Source organism: Gopherus flavomarginatus, chromosome 7 (assembly GCF_025201925.1).
Source record: "Gopherus flavomarginatus isolate rGopFla2 chromosome 7, rGopFla2.mat.asm, whole genome shotgun sequence".
In the NCBI taxonomy this organism is placed as follows: Eukaryota; Metazoa; Chordata; order Testudines; family Testudinidae; genus Gopherus; species Gopherus flavomarginatus.
Genome location: NC_066623.1, coordinates 116,237,125 through 116,256,191, shown reverse-complemented (window position 1 = coordinate 116,256,191; position 19,067 = coordinate 116,237,125). Strand labels below are relative to the sequence as shown.

General features: G+C 44.6%; 1 protein-coding gene across 15 annotated transcripts in view; it reads left to right on the top strand.

Annotated features, from left to right (window-relative positions):
- Positions 1 to 19,067, top strand: part of PTPRF (protein tyrosine phosphatase receptor type F) — a 628,470-nt gene that overhangs the window by 309,313 nt on the left and 300,090 nt on the right. For all 15 annotated transcript variants that reach the window (XM_050961087.1, XM_050961085.1, XM_050961098.1 and 12 more), the window contains exon 4: positions 18,353 to 18,498. In XM_050961087.1, coding sequence (XP_050817044.1) covers positions 18,353 to 18,498 — 146 coding nt within the window. The remainder of the gene's footprint in view (positions 1 to 18,352; positions 18,499 to 19,067) is intronic.

Genomic DNA, 19,067 nt, shown 5'->3' with positions numbered 1-19,067 from the left:
AGGTTTGTTGCATGCATTGGTTCCTGAGTTATAGTTACTATAGTGTGGTATGTGGTTGCTGGTGAGAATATGCTTCAGGTTGGTGGGTTGTCTGTGGGTGAGGACTGGCCTGCCTCCCAAGGCCTGTGAAAGCGAGGGATCATTGTCCAGGATGGGTTGTAGATCACTGACGATGCATTGGAGAGGTTTAAGGTGAGAACTGTAGATGATGGCTAGTGGAGTTCTGTTGGTTTTTTTCTTGGGCTTGTCTTGTAGCAGGAGGCTTCTGGGTACACGTCTGGCTCTGTTGATTTGTTACCTTATTTCCTCATGCGGGTATCGTAGTTTTGAGAATGTTTGGTGAAGATCTTGTAAGTGTTGGTCTCCTTCTGAGAGGTTGGAGCAAATACGGTTGTACCTCAGCGCTTGGCTGTAGATGATGGATTGTGTGGCGTGTCCGGGATGGAAGCTGGAGGCATGGAGCTAGGCAAAGCGGTTGGTGGCTTTTCGGTGTAGTGTGGTATTAACGTGACCATCACTTACTTGTACTGTGGTGTCTAGGAAGTGGACCTCCCGTGTAGATTGGTCCAGGCTGAGGTTGATGGTGGGGTGGAAGCAGTTGAAATCATGGTGGAATTCTTCCAGAGTTTCCTTCCCATGGGTCCAGATGACGAAGATGATGTCAATGTAGCATAGGTAGAGAAGGGGCATGAGTGGACAAGAGCTGAGGAAGCGTTGTTCCAGGTCAGCCATAAAAATGTTGGCATATTGTGGGGCCATGCAGGTGCCCATGCCGGTGCCAGTGGTCTGGAAGTATATATTGTCACCAAATTTGAAATAATTGTGCGTGAGGATGAAGTCACAGAGCTCAGCAACCAGTTGTGCTGTCATCATCAGGGATACTGTTCCTGATAGCTTGTATTCCATCTGTGTGGGATGTTTGTGTAGAAAGCCTCCACATCCATGGTGGCTAGGATGGTGTTTTCTGGGAGATCACCAATGCATTGTAGTTTTCTCAGGAAATCAGTGGTGTCATGAAGACAGCTGGGAGTGCTGGTGGCTTTTTAAGTGTACTCTCTATACCATTTATAAGTGTACTCTTTATAAGAGAAAAGGAGTCCTTGTAGCACCTTAGAAACTGACACATTTATTTGAGCATGAGCTTTCGTGGGCTACAGCCCACTTCATCAGATGTGTGCAGTGGAAAATACAGTAGGAAGAAACACACACACCATGAAACAATGGGTGTTACCATACACACTCTACGGAGAGTGATCAGTTAAGGTGAACTTTTACCAGCAGGAGAGAGAGAAACTTTCTGTAGTGGTAATGAAAATGGTCCATTTGCAGCAGTTGACAGGAAGGTGTGAGGAACAGTATGTGGGGGGGAATAAAAATGGGGAAATAGTTTTACTTTGTGTAATGGCCTATCCACTTCCAGTCTTTATTCAAGCTTAATTTAATGGTGTTCAATTTGGAAATTAATTCCAATTCAGCAGTCTCTTGTTGGAGTCTGTTTTTGAAGTTTTTTTGTTGTAATATTGCAACTTTTAGGTCTCTAATTGAGTGGCCAGAGAGATTGAAGTGTTCTCCGACTGGTTTTTGAATGTTATAGTTCTTGACATCTGATTTGTGTCCATTTATTCTTTTACGTAGAGACTGTCTGGTTTGGCCAATGTACATGGCAGAGGGGCATTGCTGGAAAATGATGGCATACATCACATTGGTAGATGTGCAGGTGAATGAGCCTCTGATAGTGTGGCTGATGTGATTAGGTCCTATGATCGTGTCCCCTGAATAGACATGTGGACAGAGTTGGCAACGGGCTTTGTTGCAAGGATAGGTTCCTGGGTTAGTGTTTTTGTTGTGTGGTGTGCAGTTGCTGGTGAGTATTTGCTTCAGGTTGGGGGGCTGTCTATAAGTGAGGACTGGCCTGTCTCCCAAGATCTGTGAGAGTGATGGATCGTCCTTCAGGATAGGTTGTAGATCCTTGATGATGTGCTGGAGAGGTTTTAGTTGGGGGCTGTAGGTGACGGCTAGTGGCATTCTGTTACTTTCTTTGTTGGGCCTGTTCTGTAGTAAGTGACTTCTGGGTACTCTTCCCAGTCTGTCAATCTGTTTCTTCACTTCAGCAGGTGGATAGTATACTTGTAAGAACGCTTGATAGAAATCCTGTAGGTTTTTGTATCTTAGAGCTTGGCTGTAGACAATGGATCGCGTGGTGTGGTCTGGATGAAAGCTGCAGGCATGTAAGTAAGTATAGCGGTCAGTAGGTTTCCGGTATAGTGTGGTGTTTATGTGGTCATCGTTTATTAGTACTGTAGTGTCTAGGAAGTGGATCTCTTGTGTGGAGTGGTCCAGGCTGAGGTTGATGGGATGGGATGGGATGGGATGGAAATTGCTGAAATCATGGTGGAATTCCTCAAGGGCTTCTTTTCCATGAGTCCATGAGTCCAGATGAAGATGTCATCAGTGTAGCGCAAGTGGAGTAGGGGCGTTAGGGGACGAGAGCTGAGGAAGCGTTGTTCCAAGTCAGCCATGAAAATGTTGGCATACTATGGGGCCATGCAGGTACCCATAGCAGTGCCGCTGATTTTAAGTGTACTGTCTGTGCCATTGTGAATATGTCTGCATACAGAGTTCAGGAGTCCTAGGCAGAATTTCAGTCCAGTGATGAGTCTTGGGTGCTCCTGGTCGTCTTTGGCACCAGTAAACTTTCCCCAACAAACCCCTCTGGTGCCCTCTTCTGCCGCTCTCTGAAAGGCCACACAGAGGGACGACCTCCCCGCTTAACCAGCTAACAGCCTCCCTCCTTATTCCCAATGCAAAGTCACAAGTCCAAGTACTTGCGACCACATACAGCTCTGGGCAGCAGTGATACTGGGTCCAGCTCTGGTTTGTCCTCCTTGGGCAATTTTTCCCTGGCACAGTTCTCCTCCTGGCTCCTGTCCTAGGATGTCCCTGATCTGTCCCTCCCAGGCTTCACGCAAGTTCTTGACTCCTTCACTGTATGCGGGTCTGCTTACTGTAGCACTTGTGTCTGGAGATCCAGACACACACACCCTGTCGCTCTCCTGTCCTGCCTCTTTTTGCTCCTCCTCCCCCACAATCAATCGGCTCTTCCTGCTCAGGAAAAAGATTTAAAAGGGCCATGCTCTCTAAACCCCAGAGGGGTTACATGTAGTTAAGCCAACCTAAGCCCTGGTATACACACCACTAGGTCAACGAAAAGTCCTTCTGTCAAGCTACCTACCATGTCTCTACTACAGCGAGAGACAAACCCTTTCCATCGCTGTGGCTGTGTCACTGTAGTGTTGACTAGAGTCCTGCAGAGGGCCTGGCATCCTGTGCTCCCACGGCACCTGCTGCCATAATAGCAGGAGCAGGCAAAAAGTACTTCGTTACGAGTGGGATTGGGTGGACAAAAAAGCAGACTGTGGGAATTTGTGGGAAAACACTTAATCTCTCCCTAGTTTACCACATAAAAATGGTCTGAATTCCGTTTATATACATGAAAATACATTAACCCACCATAGTTGTTTTTTGTTTTGTTTTAGCAGCAGGGGGGAATCGCTCTCCCATGCGGGATTTGCAGGATCTAAAGTGTTGGATGGTGGGAGTGGGATAAAAATGCAAGAAACAATGTTGGAGAAGGTGGGAGTGGGTATTGTGGGGCAGGATGGGAGCTGGAATAAAAAAATAGTCCCGCGCAGGGCTTTGCTATAGACAGTATAGTATTCCTGCAGCCTGATTGGCTGAACAGTTCCATTTCAGTATGATGCCAGTTAACGTTAGTCGTTTAATCTCTTTTCAGCAATATCTGTCATTCAGTGAGACCGTATTAGAAGTCTGCTGAAGTGCTAAAATACTAGGGCAGGCTACTGCTCTAGTTTATTAATACCCAGCAATCATGGCTGTAACATTTACAAGCATTAACCGCATTCCCATTGCACTTCAGTGGAATGAAAGGGAATTCCTCTCATGATCAGTACTTAACATAAACACTTATTTTTTCTTCTTTATTCCATGTCATCGATGTACACGGATGTTTTTCATACAGATAAACAAGGACACGTGGCTAATCGGAAATGGATTTATGCCAGTAGTATTATACTGATGCTTTAACAAAAGAGGGAATTTTTAAAATAGTCATTTTAGGTGCTTTCTTTTAAAGGAGAATTACTGTTTCTGTCAGACTTTATATCATGGTGGATTCTCTATCACTGACAATTTTTAAATCAAGATTGGATGTTTTTTGAAAATATATGCTCAGAATTATTTGGGGGCAGTTCTCTGGCCTCTGTTATACAGGAGGTCGGACTAGATGATCACAGTGTTCCCTTCTGGCTTTGAAATCTATGAACCTTTAAATCTTATATAAAATCAGTTAAAAAAAATCAAACGACTTCAAGGAATGACACTGAAAGTTTCAACGCTTCTGTGCCACTGGGTGCCTGTGAGCCCTTAGGGGCAGCATGCTCCTGTGAAAGGGCCCAGGATTGGATAAATGGAGCTATGGAGGGAGAACTGGCAGAAACTAGCCTCATCGTTTTGGTGAGAGTGGAGACCATGATTACAGAAGTGTGTGGCTCTGAGGCATTTGTGTGCCAGTAAAATGACAGTTAAGCTAGTAATGGGCACGTCCCCCTCTCTGGCTGAGTGTGTTATAACATACACAAAGTGCAGCACTCTTGCCATTGAAATCAACACTTCTATGCAGTGTTATTGTAGCCCTCTCGGTCCCAGGATAGTAGAGAGACAAGGTGGGGGAGGGAGTATCTTTTATTGGACTAGATTCTGCTGATGAGAGACGAGCTTTTGAGCCACACTGAGCTGGTTCTTAGTTCATCATGTTTTCTGTCAGTACATAGACAAAACAGCAGCCTCTGCTGAGTGATCACGTTTTACTATTTTTCACTGAACAGAATGTTGATTTTTTTTGTTACATAGACGGGTGCAGGATTGTATAATTCTGAAAATTTTAAAAATCATTGAAGATTTGCTTGAGCATGTTAAAGAGTCTGGTACTGAAATGGATTCTTTATCAATTATTCACTTCACTTTATGCGAATCTGTGTAAATATCTACACTTGGGAACTTAGAAGAAGCAATAGAAATGCCAGGTAAAGAGAAATGCATCTTATTTTGAGACATTGATTGCAGATTTGATTACCATGAACAAATGCACTTCAAACTGGAAAAAAACACTGCCATCAAAACGGAACTGAATTACCAGAACAGTTTATACTGGCTTTTGGGCATGTTGTAGACGTGGGAGTCTAAGTCACGTTAAGACTGCAGTTAAACTAGTGTCATACAGAGCTTGCTTTAGGTAACCGTTTATGCTTAAATACAGACCGAGTACTGCAGCACACTTTGGTTACCATGTTGTGAAAATAGTGCACGTGTAGATTACAAAAGAATGGGCCATGACCCTTCAGTTAAAAAAAGGAATGAACACACACCCCACAAGTGTCTTCATCAGAACCAGATAAACTTTCTACAGAGCACATAGAAAATGAACTAACAGCATTATTACTGATACCAGCTGATATCAGTAACCTATTATAAGAACGCCATACTGGGTCAGGCCAAAAGTCCATCTAGCCTAGTCTGCTGTCTTCTGACAGTGGCCAATGCCAGGTGCTTCAGAGGGAATGAACAGAACAGGGAATCATCAAGTGATCCATCCCGTCACCCATTCCTAGCTTCTGGCAAACAGAGGCTAGGGACACCATCCCTGCCCATCCTGGCAAATAATCACAGACAAATAATTGCAAACCATTAGTAAATCAGCTATATTAAAAGGACTTAACAGGATCTTTCATGCTTTAAAATTACAAATTAATTGAGACCACAACCTTTGAATCAAAAGGTATCCAGTCAGATAGTATCAAATAGCCAACTTACAATAATACTCACAAAGGGGGATAAATGTGCTAATTTAGGAATCATGGTTCAACAGTGGAGTAAATCGGGGAGGAAGAAAAAACACTAATCCTTCATACATATTTATGTGAAAGGTGATACAGGATGAAGAGAAACTGCGGCATTCTTGTTTTGTGAAAGTACCCATAGCCTCTGTGTTCTGGTCTTTGCCATTCTAGGACCAACCATGCACAGAGTAAAGCAGTTGTCTATCTAAGGTACTTGTGTGGTCCCCATTTCTATAGTATCTGAGCAGCACCCCATCCTTTAAGGCATTTGTCCTCTCAGCACTCCCGTGAGGAAGGGAAGTATGAGGGGACCTGCAGCATAGTGACTTGGAGTCTATGGCAGAGCAGGGAATTGAACCTGGGTCTTCTAAAGTCCAGGCTATAGAGCTAACCACCTGACCATCCTTCCTGTCTCATTCAGTCTCCCCATTGACTTCATGCAGGCTATTCACAGTAGTAATGCTACCCAATGCAGACATTTCTGCAGATTGGAGGGCATTATTTAGTTAATCTCGTCCATTACATATTTGTTCTCAAAAAGAAGGTAAATTACCCTCTCAGTTTAATCCAAGTGGTGACAACCTTCATATAAAATGCCAGCTCCCTCTGTGTGAAGTCTGTTGTTTGTGGCTGGTCCTCTGTTTTGTTTAGAAACATGGCCAGTCCCCATAACCTGTAGAATTACGATAGAATGATTTTCTCTTTTTTACCAGGTGAATGAGTATTCCGCTGTCTAATTACAGAGCTGTGTTTAATAGTTCCTTTTTTTCACAGACCTCGGTGGTCTCCCCTACTTAAAACAATCCCTGAGAATGGAAGGAATGGTATGATTCTCAGAATACATTAATTTTTTTTATAAACTTTGATTCAGATACAAAATATTGAAAAGCATCAGGATTTGATTTGCATCTAAAAAGGTATAAAAAGGAACCTTCTAGCTATGTTTGTTTTGAAATAAATCCATAGGATAAATATTAGGCTGTTCCGGCAAGTCTGTAAATCCATTTGTATAGGCATGTCTCAAGTTAGAGCTTCTTGGCATACCCTGGACATTACAAAGTTAGTAGGAAGAGATTGTTCCTTGTATAACCACTGAAGAGTAAACATGTAACCAAGGTCTGCACCTGGGGGGTGTGCACATGCCTCAGCACCCAATGTGAAGGCTGATTGGCCAGATGAGTCAGGTGACCAACGGTAACAACTAACAGCTCAACGGTAGTGTTTCCTATAAGAGGGAGCCTGCTCAGTGAGATGGGAGATGCCAGGGGTCAGGGAACAGACCTGTGAGAGGGGCTCTGTGCACAAGTCCGGGGAAGGTTAGGTAGGAGATGTCCTCAGAGAGCAGGGGTTGAATCCTTCACAGAGGGAGGCTGTAAGAAAGACCCTGAGCATGTCCTAGGTTTCAGGCAGGAACTATAGAGTCTACAGAAGATGCGTTGAGTTGAGGTGATGTTCATAACTTTTGTTAGACACTAAAAATTATACCGTGAATAGACACACTGGTTTTATGGCTTATTACAACAATAGGTAACCCATAAATACCCCCTTCCCCTTTCTTTCCTCCCCATGACTGGAGGAGTGTTAATGGGCCCCTTCACGGTCCATAGAAATATGTTTTAACAACTTATGCTGAACAATCTGTTTCACCTTGTATTTAGCTGTGATACTTTGAGTATGTTTCCCAGACCTGAAGAAGAGTTTTGTGTGAGCTCGAAAGCTCGTCTCCCTGACCAACAGAAGTTGCTCCAATAAAAGATATCACCTCACCCACCTTGTCTCTTGTATCCTGGGACCAACATGGCTACAACATTGCATGCACTGAACTATTTCAGGTTTCAGAGTGGTCACCGTGTTAGTCTGTATCGGCAAAACCAACAGGGAGTCTCTAAGGTGCCACAAGGGCTCCTCGTTGGTTGAACTGTTTCAGTAAATAAAGAAAACACTGAAGAGAGAGAGGGGTGTGTGTGTGTGTGTAATTCTGCTGCTGTAGGCAGCTGTGTTCGATATGCTGGCTGGCGAGTAGGCCTCCTGACTCACAAAGTTTGTTGTACACAACATCCAGGCCCCATGAACAGCACAGGACAATAGTGTATTTATAGTCCAAGTTCATAGCTAATGAATTGTGCCTCGGGAAGGCTGTGCTGCTAATTCTTCAATATCCTGGAATGAATTTCCCTCGTGCCTCCCTGCAAGTGTCTGTAGGAGTCCTTCCTCAGCCCCATTACACCTTATAAGATCCACAGGGACAGTTGGCTAATGTACATTTCAAACTCCAGGAGGTAGTCGACGCTTAACTTACCTGCTCATGTACACCTGGCCTTCTCCAGCATCATTCTCGTAGATCCCTTCAAGTGTGAGGAAGGGATCCCTTCTCCTGTGCACCTTAGCACCCTTCCTGAGCCCCTTAAAGTCTGCCAGAGCCAACCTGACTGCTCCTGGGTGTCCCTACTGATTTGTACCAAAATAGCGGTGTAGACTTTTCTGTGACAAGGAAACTAAATTATCCCTCTTTGACAGTGAATCCTTCCTTGGCTGAGTACTTTACAAGCTTAGCCAAAAATCTGAGTATGCTCAGTGAGTAACTATCCAACATTATTAAGTGTGAAATAAAAATCCTTTTGGAAGGGAAGAGAGTGCTGCGTTCAGTGAGGGCTATCACCAGGCAGAGTGTCACCCTACAGCCTCACCTGGAGCACAGCCTTTTTTAATGTTGAAATGCTTTTTTATAGTGAGAAAAGTGTCATTTTCACTCTCTTTGTACTCACATGCTGAACTGCTTCCCCTTCAATTTTCCAGAATAATTCACTATGAGGCAAAGCCCTAGCATGGAAAATGTAATAAAGTTGTAAGCAAATAGAAACAGTTAAGCAGCATTAACTGTAGCAGTTGCTGCCACTCCCACTATAGACGAGAAAATGTGATTTGGGTGAAGAGTGGAATAAAAGTTTCTTTAAGGGTGTGGCTCGAGCACATTCTGGGGATCTGCCACTTTGAATAATGAGCCCCTAGAGGGAAACAGATATTGGTCTAGAGATCTTAAGAGTGTTGCACTGGTGGCGAGTGAGGTCAGGCTGTGATCGGCATTCAGCCATCCTATACCACTCCCTTCACTTGCTTAGAACTTTCCCAGAAGTTTCTCTCTTAGGCTGAAATTTCACAAGCTTGGGCTCATTCCAAAGCTAAATCTTTCTGAGAACATTTGAGTAAAATCTACTTAACTATTCCTGGACCCTGAGCATGGAAGTGCATATTGTTCCCTTGAAAAAAATATTTTATTTTTCACATTTGCAATTTGCCCGCCCCCATCCAACCACTCCCACTTTCTACTCCCTGCCTGCCCCCCTCTGAACCCCTGACCAATCTGACCCTACCCCCTATCCAACCCCCCGCTCCCTGTCCCCTGACTGCTCCAACCCTAATTCACACCCCCGCCCCCTGACAGGCCCCCCCGGGACTCCCATGTCTATCCAACTCCCCGTCCCCCCCCGAACCTCTGCCCCATCCAACTGCTCCCTGCCCCCCAGGACTTCCTGCCCCATATCCACCCCCCTCCCCGGGAGCCTCCTTACCATGCTGCTCAGAGCAGCATGTCTGGCAGCGGCACCTCCCGGCTGGCTAAACACACTGCCACACTGCCCGGCATGAGCAGGCAGCCCCGCTGGCCAGAGCCCGCCCGGTGGCATGGCTGCGGAGTGGGGACAGTAGGGGAGGGACCAGGGGCTAGCTGCCTGGCCAGGAGCTCAGGGGCTGGACAGGATGGTCCCGTGGCCTGGAAGTGGCCTGCGGCCCGTAGTTTTCCCACTCCTGCCATAGGGACTAGTCACTTTGCCCAATTTAAAGTGGGGGAGGGAAGAATTGTGTGATTAAAAAGTTGCATGTTGAGTATTTGCAGTATACAATTTTCTTGCTGTGTCTCCAGTGGCTGCCCGGAGAGAGAGACATTGAAAACAGGATTAACAAACAGGTTAAATGGATTGCTTGGGCCTTTCCCTGGTGCATCCCTGCTTCTTGTCCCTCTCCCCATAACATTTTAGTGGTTGAATTCTAATCTGCTTACTCTGGAAAGAAGTCAGTCAGGCACGTTTTACTCAGTCCCTGTGACACACATACTACACAGTTATGTAGAGTCCCACATTCAGTGATACCCTGACTGAGGACTGTATGGACTATGACCTTTTGGTTAATTGTCACTAAGACTATGCTTTTTTCATGGAGAGTGCAGATGTCATGAAATCTGTGACTTCCAGCAACCTCTGTGATTTCAGCCTGCAGCGACCTGGACCTCCAAGCAGGCCCCCGCAGCTGCCTTACCGCTGTCAGCGGTGTGGGGACCCCTGCAGCTGAGTTCCCCATTTTGTCATTGATATTTTTAGCAAAAGTCAGGGACAGGTCATGGACTTACATGAATTTTTCTTTATTGCCCATGACCTGTCCCCGACTTTTGCTAAAAATATCCATGACAAAATCTTAGCCTTAATCATCACTGACATAGGTTTCAAGAGTTGTTGACATACCCCTAATCCCTGTATGTCGTCAGAAAGCCAGGACACAAGATCTGAGTCTTGGTTGTTTGTAATGTGACTTGCCCCAGGGTGCAACCTGGACTGTGGAATTGCTGTGCTCCCTTAACTCGCTAGCTCGGGGTGTCTGTCTCACTGCTCAGCTAGTGACAAGGAACCGCTTTGGGCTTTGCTCTCACACAGCCATTAGCATGTGAAGGCTCTCACAGCCACTTGTGAACTGTATACAGGCAGACACCACAAATTGCCCCAGCCTCGGAAATGTGCATCTTACACTGCTCAAGACCCCCTTGATCAGAGTAAACTCATTAATTAGTTCCTCGTACCATCAAAGGGTATGAATATGCACCAGCCTTTGTAACCTGAGTAGATTCTCCAAACTTCAATTGAAAACACCCTGGCTTAGATAAAACATTAAAATAAGTTTATTAACTACAGAAAGATAGATTTTTAAGTGATATAAGCATGAAAATTCAAAATTGGTTACAAAGGAAATAAAAGATAAAAACTACAAGCTATTTAATAAACTTTGTCAGGCTAAGTCAAATTTGAAGCAATAAAGTTTCTCTTACCCAAAACTCACCATGTTTGAATTGGCCTTGTTAGCACTACAAAAAGTAATTGTCCCTGTGTTGATATTCACCCCTTCTGATCAGCTGTTGGGAATGGGCCACTTCCACCCTAATTTAATTGGCCTCGTTAGCACTGACCCCCACTTGGTAAGGCAACTCCTATCTTTTCATGTGCTCTATTTTATACCTGCCTTCTTTTTTTCACCTCATTCATCTGATGAAGTGGGTTCTAGTCCATGAAAGCTTATACCCAAAAAATTTGTTAATCTCTAAGGTGCCACTAGGACTCCTTGTTGTTTCTACAGTCTTTGCTGATTGGAAATCTTTGTCAGTTAGTCCCCGCTCCCCCATTTAAATATTTCTTTGTCTTCCAAATTATCTTGTTGCCTCGGGGGTGGGGGGGGGGGAGGAAGAGGTCTGATGATGTCCCTGTCCATTATTTAATACTCTCCTCCAGGTGCTGGAAAGACCCATGTTGTGTGATGGTGGTTAGGCAGGCACATGGTGTAGGTACTCAATCAGTGCTCTCTCATGTGAATGGTAACGCTCTTGTTTACATCTCTCCTACTGGTGAATGGCCCAGATGGTCGTTTAACACCTGGCTGGGTGTTGGTCACTCCTTTGACACCGAAGAGCTAGTCTGTGGGCATTTCCTAGACTCACAACATGGTTCAGTATCAAACAGAGCAAAATTTCTTAACTTCGTTTACAGTGATGATGCACACGTTTTGACAGGATAGTGATGCTCAACAGTTTATAACTTTTCAAATGATACCTCACAAGCCATACTTTGTACAAAACATATACTCATATGCAAGTGGTGAATATGGGGGTACAGGGTGTTATTTGGAGGTACAGTGGGTCACACATATCCCTATCCCTATATGTGGTCAGGGGGCCAGGACATGAAATCTGAGTCTTTGTTGTTTGTATAATTTAGACTCATAGACTCTAGGACTGGAAGGGACCTCGAGAGGTCATAGAGTCCAGTCCCCTGCCCTCATGGCAGGACCAAGTACTGTCTAGACCATCCCTAATAGACATTTATCTAACCTACTCTTAAATATCTCCAGAGATGGAGATTCCACAACCTCCCTAGGCAATCTATTCCAGTGTTTAACTACCCTGACAGTTAGGAACTTTTTCCTAATGTCCAACCTAAATCTCCCTTGCTGCAGTTTAAGCCCATTGCTTCTTGTTCTATCATTGGAGGCTAAGGTGAACAAGTTTTCTCCCTCGTCCTGATGACACCCTTTTAGATACCTGAAAACTGCTATCATGTCCCCTCTCAGTCTCTTTTCCAAACTAAACAAACCCAATTCCTTCAGCCTTCCTTCATAGGTCTTGTTCTCAAGACCTTTAATCATTCTCGTTGCTCTTCTCTGGACCCTCTCCAATTTCTCCACATCTTTCTTGAAATGCGGTGCCCAGAACTGGACACAATACTCCAGTTGAGGCCTAACCAGCGCAGAGTAAAGCGGAAGAATGACTTCTCGTGTCTTGTTTACAACACACCTGTTAATGCATCCCAGAATCACGTTTGCTTTTTTTGCAACAGTATCACACTGTTGACTCATATTAAGCTTGTGGTCCACTATGACCCCTAGATCTCTTTCTGCCATACTCCTTCCTAGACGGTCTCTTCCCATTCTGTATGTGTGAAACTGATTGTTCCTTCCTAAGTGGAGCACTTTGCATTTATCTTTATTGAACTTCATCCTGTTTACCTCAGACCATTTCTCCAATTTGTCCAGATCATTTTGAATTTTGACCCTGTCCTCCAAAGCAGTTGCAATCCCTCCCAGTTTGGTATTGTCCGCAAACTTAATAAGCGTACTTTCTATGCCAACATCTAAATCGTTGATGAAGATATTGAACAGAACCGGTCCCAAAACAGACCCCTGCGGAACCCCACTTGTTATACCTTTCCAGCAGGATTGGGAGCCATTAACAACTACTCTCTGAGTACGGTTATCCAGCCAGTTATGCACCCACCTTATAGTAGCCCCATCTAAATTGTACTTTCCTAGTTTATCTATAAGAATATGATGCGAGACCATATCAAATGCCTTACTAAAGTCTAGGTATATCACATCCACCGCTTCTCCCTTATCCACAAGGCTCGTTATCCTATCAAAGAACACTATCAGATTAGTTTGACACGATTTGTTCTTTACAAATCCATGCTGGCTATTCCCTATCACCTTACCACCTTCCAAGTGTTTGCAGATGATTTCTTTGATTACCTGCTCCATTATCTTCCCTGGCACAGAAGTTAAACTAACTGGTCTGTAGTTTCCTGGGTTGTTTTTATTTCCCTTTTTATAGATGGGCACTATATTTGCCCCCTTCCAGTCTTCTGGAATCTTCCCCGTCTCCCATGATTTCCCAAAGATAATAGCTGGAGGCTCAGATACCTCCTCTGTTAGCTCCTTGAGTATTCTAGGATGCATTTCATCAGGCCCTGGTGACTTGCAGGCATCTAACTTTTCTAAGTGATTTTTTACTTGCTCTTTTTTTATTTTCTCTTCTAAACCTACCCTCTTCCCGTAAGCATTCACTATACTAGACATTCCTTCAGACTTCTCGGTGAAGACCGAAACAAAGAAGTCATTAAGCATCTCTGCCATTTCCAAGTCTCCCGTTACTGTTTCCCCCTCCTCATTGAGCAGTGGGGACCCCCCCTCCCTTCCTACTCCCCTTCCGAACTCCCTTGCAAAACTCCCTGTTAGCAGCTCCTGTTCACTAAGCTCCCTGGTCGCTTGTGCACGGCTCTATAAAGCCCTGGCCTGAGTGAATGCCCCGCCCACTGGTTAAGGCTCAGCCAATTACCAGAGGCTTCTAGCTTTCAAACCTTCCTAGTAGCTCCACCTCCAACTGCCAGCTACAGCACACGGTCCCTCAAACAAACAAACCAAACAGACTGACAAACACAAGCTCAGCACACAGCAAGTAACCCCCAAACACACACACAAACCCAAACACTGCAGACAGTCACTTACCCCACAGATGCTGTATGTGCTCCTCCTTCACCTGGAGAACTCCCTTGCAAAACTCCCTGTTAGCAGCTCCTTAACTCAGAGTTTCCTGGCTTCCAAACTTCAGGGTTTTTTTTCCTTCTTCTTTGGGACACTCAGAATTAATTAATTATGTTTTTTATTGTCTCAAAATGTGTTGTCTGGGAATTTGTTTTATATACGGGTATATCTTTGTAACTCCCTTTGTGACTTTGAGACTCCCTGTGCGTTTAAGTGGTTGCCAGGAAGTGGTATTGCTTAATGAAATGTGTAGGGAATAGGAGATTCATTCCAGTGGTATAAATGCAGGCTGAACAAGGCTATGAATTTTCCAGGTTTCATTCCTGTGCAAGTCCAACTTCCCCTTGTTCCTTTTAAAAAAAGTTTTATTTTGCGTGTTTTAAAAAAATCAATAAGTTCTCAGCATGCACAGTCTGGGGAACAGGTATATAATGCAATATATATGTGAACTATGTTCTTCAAGGACAGAAGTTTTGGATTCTGTTGCATTTGTCATTTAATAAATTTACACTAGTTTACTAGCATCACAAAGTAAATAACAAAATCAAAAGAACAAATCAACTGCAGAAATTCAATACAAGACAAATCAGCTCAACGCCCTGCATTTCAAACCAGTCAATCACCACAATCAACATGAACAGTAAATCAGTATTTCACTAGGAGAGATGGTAGAGGGGAATAAATACAAATATATATGACTATAAATTAAGTAGAAATAGATATGATTACAGATAAGTAAACATGTGGAATCAATGTAAGTCAGGCAACCACAACTAATAATTGCTTGTCTTTAGTGTCAGGACTCTGTGTCTCTGCTGCAGACACGACAAGGAGCCATAAAGTTTGTGTCTCAGGTGTCTAATCTAGAAGCGCTACAGTGGCGCAGCTGCATGGACGCAGCATCTAGTGAAGACTCTGTGCCGATGGGAGAGCCATAATAAAACCACTGCCTCTCCCGTAAACACAGCGCTATCCACATCAGCCAGCCAGTCAGTGTCATTTATATCGCTTGTGGTTGTGCCACAAATGTTATACTGACATAACCTGTGGTGTAGACAAGCCCTTAGAAATCATTCTCTGGAAGCCTATACCTGTCTCATTTCTATGGTTGGGTCAGGTTTGTCTTGCTTTTTTCAGTTCATGTGCTTTTGGGGGAAAAGACCATGTATACCTGTAGGCCCTGTTCCTCTTTGTGACTTTTGGATGCTGCTACAGAACAAACAAACAATACTAATGGTGGGCCACACCTGCTCCTTAGTCAGTCAGTAAGCCCTCATCTCCCATGAGGTACATTATTGAACCATGAATATGTAACAGTTTGTTTCCTGTATGGTTGGGCCAATCAGCGCTCTGTCACTGAGTTGAATAGCACAAGTTTCCAGGCTTCACAGAATCATAGAATATCAGGGTTAAGGGACCTAAGCAGGTCATCTAGTCCAACCCCCTGCTCAAAGCAGGACCAATCCCCAAATAAATCATCCCAGCCAGGGCTTTGTCAAGCCTGACCTTAAAAACCTCTAAGGAAGGAGATTCCACCACCTCCCTAGGGTACCCATTCCAGTGCTTCATCGCCCTCCTAGTGAAATAATGTTTCCTAAAATCCAACCTAGACCTTCCCCACTGCAACTTGAGACCATTGCTCCTTGTTCTGTCCCCTGGTACCACTGAGAACAGTCCAGATCCATCCTCTTTGGAACCCTCTTTCAGGTAGTTGAAAGCAGCCATCAAATCCCCCCTCATTCTTCTCTTCTGCAGACTAAATAAGCCCAGTTTCCTCAGCCTCTCCTCATGAGTCATGTGCTCCAGCTTCCTAATCATTTTTGTTGCCCTTCACTGGAAACTTTCCAATTTTTCCACATCCCTTCTGTAGTGGGGGGACCAAAACTGGACACAATATTCCAGGTGCGGCCTCACCAGTGCCGAATAGAGGGGAATAATCACTTCCCTCGATCTGCTGGCAATGCTGCTACTAACGCAGCCCAAAATGCCATTAGCCTTCTCGGCAATAAGGGCACACTGCTGACTCATATCCAGCTTCTCGTCCACTGTAACCCCTTGGTCCTTTTCTGTGTATGAGCGTATGTTGCCAGTCTTGAAAGGCTCCCCCACTTCACTAGACTCTGTTGTTTGCTGTCATCTACAGAACTTCGTAGTTCACATTTCAACAGTCTCTAGTTACCACTGTTGTGTACAGTGTCGTTGTAGCTATGTCGGTCCCAGGCTATTAGAGAGAAAAGGTGGGTAATATCTTTTATTGGACCAACTTCTTTTGGTGAGAGAGACAGGTTTTGAGCTTACACAGAGCTCTTCCTCAGGTCTCTGACACTTGTCTTACTCCATTTCCTTCCTCAGGCCTCTGCATATCCCTTCTAGAGATTCTTTACAAGGTTGCTGATTCAGGTAGCTGGGTAATCCAGGTGTCTGAGATGATGACGGCATGTTTCTGAATCAGGCTAGAATAGGGCCTTGTCTCATGCTCACAAAGGCTTTGCCATCATCCTTGTTAATGGCATTGGCCTAGAGAAAAATATTGTATATCCGTTCCTCCTAGATCCAGTGCAGTTCCCCTGCCCATGGTAACCAGGCATTGCCTGAGTGCAGTGTAGTTACTGACGAGCAACTTGTGTTGATCCCAAGCAAATAAAGGGGAGTAGCATGTTGTATTGCATATAGAATGTGGGTGGCATTGCCCTTGGCCGCCTGCTACTGTTTCTCTAGGCACTTGGTGGGCGGGGCAGAGAACAGGGTTTGATCCTTTTTGACTTTGTTTGGACTAGCATTACAAGTTGTGTAGTTAGATGGTGCTAGCTGGTTTGAGCTGACTAGCACTCTGCTCAGGCCAGGCCAGGTTGTTTCCATGTGCTAACTGGCTGAGCTTAAGTCTGGGGAAAGACTAGGATTTAACATGACCAGTTAGCACACAGTAAAGTAGAAAGAGAATTTTGGTTTTAGGTGGGCATAGGGTCTCAGTTTTCAATCCAGCCAATGAAAAATTTTTCTTCAGATGTTCTGGCACGTAGGGGGGAAATGGGTTTGTGTATTAAAATTTGACTCATTCTTAACGATATGTATATGGAGCACTGTGGCTGTTTTAGCCAGCCCTTTGCAAATTATTCATCAGGTCACTCAACGGAAGATTTCTCCTACAATGCCAGAAGACCCCCCCCCCCCCCCCCCCCGGATTTTTGTTATTTGTTAGCAGGGAAGGAGAAGGCAGGGAGATGGTTATTCCCTTATCTTTGCGCAGCTACTGAGCTTCACAGGAGGAAGGCTCCCTCTTCTTCCTCATCCCCCGAGGGCTGCTCCTGAGTTCTGCAGGACAGTGATTCCCTACCTAACTACCAGTAATTTTTAACTCACAAGTGGTGAGACGAATTTTCATGGGCTAGTTTTAACTGTGTGTGTCTGTGAGTTGGTGCGTGAGGGGGAGAGATTTATGGAACTGACAGCATGTGTGCCTCACGCTCCTGACCAGGCAAAGCCGTGTAAATCCTGCAAAGAGACCTACTTGAGAAAGAGCTGCAGTGTTCTGTGGGACTGAATCTGCCTAAGAAAACTATGAACCCTGCGTTCAAACCCAATAACTAATTATATCGAGCTGGAGCATAGTCATATACTATGTTCAGACAACAAGGCTATATTTCATGAAATGTCTTCTCTTGATCACTAAATTGATCACTAAATTTCCATTTTTGCTGAGTCACTCAGGCCTGAATGTCCCTTTGGTTTCTCTGCTCACTTCCAGTCTTTTACTGGTCACATGCCAGGCTGGACGGATGTAGGGACCCTTGGATCTTTAGGAAGGTGGGAGCCTACGTTTGAATTAAAGACTCAATTGTGCGTTAATAATAGCGCCCATTGGTTTTGGCTAGATTCTGAACATTCTCAGGTGCAGCATGCGCTCAATAAACCTCAACATCTCAGCTGGTCTGTAATTTCCAATGACATGATCACATTATTCACCTGCAACATTTTCTATTTACAAAATGAACAGATTTTAAATTAGAGCAGAAAAACCTGTCCCAGTGTCATCTCCCTGAGTCAGTGTGAGTGGGAGTCTGCATTGCCTTCATTTCCATGCAGCCAGATGAGCTATTTTATTTAAGAAAAAAATGTTTGAGCTGAAACCGAGCCTCTTATGCTGCAGTCTACACTGAATTGGTATGAGTAAAGTCATTAAAATTGGGTTTTAAAGTAGTGACACTGATGGTCCTAAAACTTGGGATAACATGGTACCCACTTTCTGTACTGATCTATCCCTTGCTTGTCTGAGGTGGCACACTGCTGATGGTGTGGTTTTCTTGCAGGCAAGCCAAGCTTTATGAAAGCTCCCGAAGATCAGATTGGGATTTCTGGAGGAGTGGCCTCGTTTGTGTGCCAGGCAACAGGAGAGCCCAAGCCTCGCATCACATGGATGAAGAAAGGGAAGAAGGTCAGCTCCCAGCGGTTTGAGGTAACTACAGAGATCTGGAACCAAATCTATTCCTTGCAGATCTTAGCTGCACAATAACTAGTGTCAGAGCCTGAGTTTCTGTCAGTTGCTATAGGAGAAGAGGCTGAGAACTGCTGCAAGGGAAATTTTCCCTTCCTTCAATGAGCCCTGCCCTAGGTCAGGTGTTGCCATGGTGAGCCAGAATTTGACTAAACATACTGAATGCCTGTTCTGGTAGGAATCTGGTCTAGGCTTGGTCACCCCAGAACCAGTAGCAGACACTGACTAAGATGTCAGAGCTGGCTCATAACAAACAGTAGATTTATGTAGGATTTTTGTGTGTTAGAGTGGGGAAAGGAAGCCTACTTAGCCTCTCAGCCCCAAGCAGACCGAAATGGGGTACCCAGGCTCCAGCAGGAAGCTTTCCAGCCAGCACTGCTGCCATCTCTGAGTCTGATTTAGATTCAGAATAGGAGTAGGGAGAAAAGGCAAAGGGAGAATCTGATTTTTCTTGAGTAACAGGGATGGGGCAAACCGGGCTTCCCACTCTACATTGTGTTAAGATTTTTAATGGGAAAAGCAATTTGAGT